General features: G+C 45.3%; 1 protein-coding gene across 1 annotated transcript; it reads right to left on the bottom strand.

Annotated features, from left to right (window-relative positions):
- Positions 1-3: 3 nt before the first annotated feature.
- On the bottom strand, positions 4-2,702 carry LOC147820278 (uncharacterized; the record flags this gene model as incomplete). Its single annotated transcript, XM_087173074.1, has 2 exons — positions 274-2,702; positions 4-89 (listed from the first exon to the last, which is right to left on the bottom strand). Coding segments are annotated over exons 1-2 (1,760 nt in total), but the record flags the coding sequence as incomplete, so codon positions are not given.
- Positions 2,703-7,328: the final 4,626 nt, after the last annotated feature.

The raw sequence follows: 7,328 nt of genomic DNA, 5'->3' as shown, positions 1-7,328 counted from the left end.
TCCTCATCTTTAGGTTTGGGTGGGGGCCACACGGCCTGCAGCCGCCCTGGAGTCCGGTCCTCACTGTCTGTAGGGGACGTGACTTCTGTCTGTAGGAAGGAAATGGATGCAACAATATTAGCATATATGTGGGTAATGCAATAACTAATATTCTGATTTAGAGTGCCACTTTATCTCAAAATACAATGTTTTCCTCCTCTCAGTAGTAAATACAGGGCACTTGAATTTCCAAACATATGTGATTTAAAATGATTTAGGGGTGTCAGTACATACATTAGCCTCTGTGGGACTACTGACTTCCTTCAGAGGAGATTTGGAGGTTTTCTCAAAAATCGACCTCAGATTTTCCTTGTCATTCTTGATTTTCTTCTTCAGTGCCTCCACATCCACCTCTTCCGCTTTCTCCTTTTTGATGCTTTTGGGGCCAAAGATGCTCCTGAAGGTTTCATAGGCCAGATCTGAGGTTTTCTTTTTTTCAGGTGTGGCTGTAGGAGTTACTGGGTCTGGAGTTTTCTCTTCTCCAGCAACCTCCTCTCCATTCTCAGACTCTTTTTTGCCATGTTTGAGATCAGCATCCTGCCCATGACCTGACTGTTTGGTGTCACTGGGGCTGTCTTTGTTGAGCAGATGACTGAGCTGTCCCATTACAGTGCTTTTAGTATCTGCAGCGGGTTTCGGCTCTGCGTGTTTTTTGGCTGGAGAGGGAGTCCTCTGCTCAGGTAAGAGCTTGGCTTTGTTCACCGTCTTCTTCAAACTGAGCAGGGCCAGGTCAGCATCCTTCTCCCTCTGCTTGATCTCCGACACCGTCTCCCTGTCTTCACCCACTGCTCCTTTCTTCAGCACCCTCAACCCACTGAAGAGAGCCGGCATCTGGAAGGAAGGGGACGAAGAGAGCGCCGCGGCCCTGGACGGGGATGAGGTAGAGGTATTCATTTCAGGTGTCTTTGGAGCAGTTGTGCGCTGTGAAGTAGGGCTGCCGCCTGGCTGAATGCCTCCCAGGTGCTTTTCGGGTGCAGATGATGGCGACATGGGTGTCTTTGTAACACCGGCAGTGTCTGATTGCTCCTCTGGACCAGAGGATGATTGGACTGACACTTCAGGAGTCTTAGGAGTGGAGGGAACAGGTGCCTCCTCCTTTTGTGTACTATCTACAGCTTCTGTCTGCTTGGATGGAGAGGCCGTGCCAGCATTATGACCTTCAGTCTCTGAAGCAGGATTCCCAGAGATGATAGAGGGAACAGGTTGAGAACAATCTATCCTGGCATACCCATCGCTTTCATTTGTTCCCAATTTTTTGCTCCTATCCTCTTCTGCAGTCAATGTTTCTGCACCTACAGACACTGTGGTGGTGCTGTCCTTGGGAGCGCAGCCATCTCCCGGTTTGGAAACTGAAGACTGAACTGTCCTAGAGCTAGTCCTGTTCAGAAACCTGCCTGAATTTAGAATAGCTTCTATGCGGGATTGCTCGCTAAATTTGTGTGTTCTGAACATAAGCAATTTGTAGGCTGCTTCTGCCTCAGCGGCATGTTGTGGCTGATCTCCTCCACCGTGATCCACTGTGTTATTGTCTTCCTTAGGTAAGACGGGCTCTCTGGTCTTGGCAAGCTTCTCTGATGTGCTGGTGCTGCTGTGGGAAGCATCCTCATCTTCATTTTCTGTGTCACTGTACGTTTCCACCTTGGTGACCTGGACCAGGTCTGTGTCAACTTGTGCTCCAGCTGCTCCTTCATCCACCCGCCCTTTTAGCTTGTACTTACTGTTAGTGGCTTGACCACCTTCAGGAAGAGGATTCTTGCGATGCGGCAGCTCCTTGAAAGACATCAGCACGGCCGCCTCCAAGTCTGTAGAGGCAGATCTATCCCGGGTGAAGAAGCTGCTGAAAGCATTCAGTAAGGAACTAGCAGGCGGCTTCCCCTGTTCCTCTGAGTTATTACTTCCACTGTCCATTTTTGCTCAAAGTGTCACACCACCTGAGAGCAAAGGGAGGCAAACCACAACAGGTAGCAGCTCTAGCAAAGTGTCAGTTAAAAGTGTCATAAAAGGTCCATCTCCCCATGTCCAGTTATCCAAGCAGCTCCTGTTCCACCTCTACCGTTGGCTGGGAACAAAGGGGCTTTGTATGGACAATTTTCCGCAGCTCCTCTTACCTTCTTTAGGAGGGTGCCAGTTGTAACAACACTATCCTGTAATCTTGTTTAGTGACACACAAATAGGTTGCATATAGCAGCCTTTCGCTATATCACACAAACACTACTACTGACATGTTGACAGCAGTACAGTTCAGTCTCCTCTGTGTGAGCATGATTCCCATGACGCTGCAAGTCAAGTCAAGCTGCTCAGTGGCTGGAAGCATGTCCTGCTGTAATCTCCCTGGGAGAGCAGGAGAACAGAGTTCACTTGCCGTTCACAAAAGCATTTCCAAACTTTCCGACAAGCTGAGCGGTATTATCCATGTAGTTGTGCGCTATCCTGTTCTATGTGGACTCCAGGACTGAACGGTTCTCTTTAGTACGAGTCTGTCTCCTTTAGCATGTCTGTCTCACTTTACAGGAAAGCCCTGTGTGCTGTTGTGTGAGGAAAAAAAAAAAACTTCAGGTTGAAAAGGAAAAAAAAGTGTCTCACTGGTCTACCCAGTCTGAGGACGCCTCCCTTCAGGTCCCTCCCTTCCTGGGAGGGAACCTGCAGAGCCCAGCACCACAGGTGTCTGATTACCTCTGCTCACTTCCGTAAAATGGCTGCCGAGTTAACAGGGTAAACACTGAGGAGAAGTGAGCACGTGGTCAAGTGGAGAGCTGCAGTGGTCCAGTAAACCAGCATTGCACCATTAAGCGGTGAGCTACTGCAATACAGGGCTTAGCAAGTGGTGATTAGGCAGCGTAGCTACAGCCAGCTCTGGCTAACAGGCTCAGTGGCTAACGCGTGATTAGCAGCTCATGAACTCTCAGTCAGAGCAGGACTGAGTTCAGTTAGAACAAAAAGATATGACACTTTGATTCACTTACCTCAAACATGAATGTCAACTTTCTTTCTACACACCGAGCTGTGACAGTTTTGATTCAAACTGGAAGTTTAGTTGTGACACCACGGTTTCTAAGGAGGTTTAAAAAGTTTAGAAGCTAACAACAGTTGAGCTAACAACAGACAACACAATATGAGGGAAAGAGGAACACTTGAATAGTTTTTATGAGAAAATCAAAAAGCAGAGAGAAATCATTCCTGTGGTGTCTTATTTAGCTGATTTAACCAGCTCTAACATTCAATTTATTTTTGTATAAATGTTAGTAAAGTGGTTTGAAGCACATGGATTCTTCAAACCGTGGTTGCCCTTAACAACCAAAGGTCAAGCTTGTTGAATGCATTCCTTCAGACTGGCTCATTGAGCACCGCCTCAGCTGAAGCCACAAAGCACTCACTTATAAAAGAAGTGTGTTTTTAAGTGTGTAGTATAAATGTTTTTGTCCAGTTCTATGACCCAAATTAAACAAAAAATTGTGAAGAGAAAATGGGAGAAATGGATATTCTTCAAGCTGGAAACAGAAGAACAAATGAGCAAAAAGGGGCCGCATGAATAATGGAAATATTGTTGTAAATGTATTCTCAAACAGGTATTTCTTTTTTACTGTTATAATAATAACCAATAAAAACCTGAAAGAAATATCACTTGTAACTGCATTTTCCTCTGATTTTCTTTTTATTCATCAGAAGAAAGCCACAAATAGAGAGGGGGATTCTGTGGCCGGGGAATTAAGTTATGTAAGTCCAGTCGTAATTCATACACACACAGTAAATCCCCTCAGAGGCTGTACCAGAAAGAGGCACCTCTGATGGACAAGGCTGTGATGTGAACTGATATCTGGCACATGTCAGCTCAGTAGTGACATGATTAATTTACAGTCAGAAAGTATTCAGACCCCTCCACTTTTTGTTACGTTGCAGCCTTTTTCTTACATCATTTAAATTCATTTACCCCTCAATCTACACTCAATACTCCATAATGACAAAGAGAAAGCAGGTTTTTTTTTTTTTTTTACAAATGTATTAAAAGCCAAGATCTGAAATTGACATAAGTATCCAGACTCTTTGCTATAACACTGGAAATTTAGCTCAGGGGTCTTCCATTTATCTTGATCATCTCTAAGATATTTTCTACACCTTGATTGAAGTGATTGGCCTACACCTGTCTCTATGAGGTCCCACAGCTGATAAGGTAAATCAGAGCAAAAACCAATCCATGAGGAGGAAGGAAATGTCTGCAGAGCTCAGAGTCAGGATTGTGTTGCGGCACAGATCTGCGGAAAAACAATTGCTGCAATGAAGGGCACAGTGGCCTCCATAATTCTTAATGGAAGAAGTTTGGAAAAACCAGGACTCTTCCTAGAGCTGGCCACCCAGCTATACTGAGCAATTGGAGAGAAGGGGAAGTGGCCAAGAACTGGACGGTCACTCTGGCTGAGCCCCAGAGATCATGTGAGGATAAACTTCCAGAAGGGACAACCATCACTGCAGCACTCAAGTGATCTGAGCTTCATGGCAGAGCGGCCAGACGGAAGCCCATCCTCAGTGAAAGTTTATTATTATTATATTATTAAGCACCTAAAGGACTCTTAGATGGTGAGAAAAAAGAGTCTCTGGTCTGATCAAACCAAGATCGAAGTGTTTGGCCTCAATTCAAAGCGTCGTGTCCGGAAGGAAACTAAACACTACAAATCTAAAAAGAGAGAAGAAAAAAAAAAACCCCTATCAAATCAAAACTACAGATTTGGATTGTGTCATCTCATCCCTCCTCCTCCCTCCCGCTCTCAGAATGCATCATTTACAATTGATGTATGCTTCTCTAGTGACATGAAAATGGATGATGGTGACAAAAAGGCCGTGCCCCAGCCAAGTAAGTGAGCTGGCTGTCACTTTCAAAACAATGCAGAGGCTCTAATTCTGTACAGCGTGGCCTTTGTAATGGTATGTTAACTGATTATGATCAGTCAAGCAATGTATTGTGTCTTTGGGAAAACAATTCATGGCATTGCACTCCTAGACTATCCGCCTAAAACCACACCCAGGTAATCTGCCTTACCTGCCAATGGAATGAACGCCTTTGCCAGACAGCATGATGGAACCTGGATGGATTTAGAGAGACTTACAGAGACGGAAATAGTTTTGTTTTTTTTCTTTGTTTTTTTAAATCAGATGATTTGAGTGCAGATTAGTAGTTCTTTGGTTGTATTACTTATTAGCATAATTAAAGCCTACAAACACCTGGAAACAAACAATGCATTGTTTGCTGCAGGCTTTTTGGGAGACATGCACACAGTAGGATTACACAAACCACATGCTTTGTGTATCTCGTGTTGCAATCTCAGCCCATTAACAATAGAGAAATCCCCTTAATTACTCTCTATGGCCTAAATAAGTTTACAAAATGATAGAAAAGGCCTGCAGGAGAAGGTCAGATTTTTCTGTGTTTGCTCTGAATGAGAGAGGTTTGAGTGGAATGATCTCAGTCAGTTTTGGCTTAATACCCCAGTCTGCAGATTAGAATCCGTGACCTGTTAATCCATCTCTAAGAATTCATGATCAGGTGGTTAAATGCCAGAGTGGAGAGCAATCCCTATGAGTCCCAAGAGGGTGGAAAATTAAAAAAGAAAAAAAGAGTGCCATGGTGCACTGCTCTGCGTGGGAAAATGTGCATTACAGCTCATTGAGATCTTTAAGTGTTTGTGCTGCTCATGTTTGAGGACCCTCACCGTGCACTCCAGCTTGGGATAGTAAGGTGTGTCTCCGATGATGTCATCCTCGGGCGGTGTGATGCGTAGGAAGTCCAGGTGATCGGGGCGTGGAACGTGGGAAAGGGGCTCCTGAGGGTCATCGCCATCCAGCATCCAAATATCATCCTGACGCAAGAGGGAATCCTCTGAAGCAACACACAAACAAACACACACACACACACACAACCACAGGGTAATTAAGGCTCTGTGTTGTGCAAGGTATCACAGCGTGGAGAAACACAACAGTGCAAACAGGTGTCGTCGGGTGCGACCGGGCTAAATAACTTGCCTCAGTCTGTGCTGCTTATCTTCCTGTGTTACAAAAATGGGACGAGGTAGAACACAGGCATCAGAGGCTTTTAGCATCAAACAGGCAGCAAGAGAAACCCCTATTTAGCTGCAAGCTTGAGGACACGGGGTGTTGTGTGGCGTAGTGGTCTAAGCAGGCGCCCCATGTGTAGAGGCTACAGTCCTCGCTGCAGTTTGCCCCGGTTTGAGTCCCGCATCGGACGGCCTTTACTGCATGTCATTCCCCCTCTCTCTGCCTCCCCATTTCCTGTCTCTCTCCACTATCCTGTCCAATAAAGGCACAAAAGCCCAAAAAAATATAATTAAAAAAAAAAAAAAGCTTGAGGACACACAGCTATTTTTAATCTGCACTTAGCCGGCCCTGTTCCAATCATCAACATCAACAGAAAGCCACACTGATCCAATAAGAAAAATGGCTGCAAAGCAAGTCCAAATACCACCGTCTAATATAGATTTGCATTCAAGACATGTTCACAGTAACAGAGGCATGACAGTGCTTGTGCATTGCTCAGCCCTGCCACCGCAGTACAATAAAGTTAATTGAAAATAAGTGTCGGTGATTTGTGTGCGAGCCTGTGTGTTCAGTCATCTAAAGGCCCTGAGGAGTGGAAGTACAAAACCATTTTAATTTAGATTAGGAGAGACTGCCCTCTCCTGACCAAGGACACACACACACACACACAGACACAGACACAGACACAGACACACACACACACACACACACAGCGTAACGAAATGCCACAGGTAAACTTCAGCCTATAACTCGGCTAAAACTGCATTAAATTAATGATAAATCAATAGGAACTGCCCCCTCTGTGCTGCTTCTGCCGCAGTATGCTGGGGAGTTAAATTCATTCTGAGCATTTCAGAGCACCTGGCTTTTTAATATTTACTGCTGGCTGACAATGCAGACACAGCCCTGAGCCTGCACTGCCTTACTCGTGTGTTATGTGGCCTGAACAAATCACATGATATTAACTTCAGGAACCAGGCCGTTGTAGCCTGTGCCAACACAGAAGCAGAAATGCTGTTTCATCAACTACTTCTCACGTCCACAGAAACGTGATTTATCATGCCTTGATGCATGCATTCACCGCCTCAAGAGTGAGTCGTGCAATAAAAGGTGATGAAAAGTACATGGACAGGACAGGACAGGACAGGACAGTGAGGTGAAAGAATAAGAAGACGGAGGGAAGAACACACTGGGGGGGGCGGCAGCTCTTGAAGCTTGGTGTCTTCAATTTCCTCCGGCTGTAA

Source organism: Seriola lalandi, unplaced genomic scaffold (assembly GCF_002814215.2).
Source record: "Seriola lalandi dorsalis isolate HSWRI2012SDOR001 ecotype SW California unplaced genomic scaffold, Sedor1 jcf7180001973853, whole genome shotgun sequence".
Lineage (NCBI taxonomy): Eukaryota > Metazoa > Chordata > Actinopteri > Carangiformes > Carangidae > Seriola > Seriola lalandi.
This window is presented reverse-complemented; position numbering and strand designations above follow the sequence as displayed.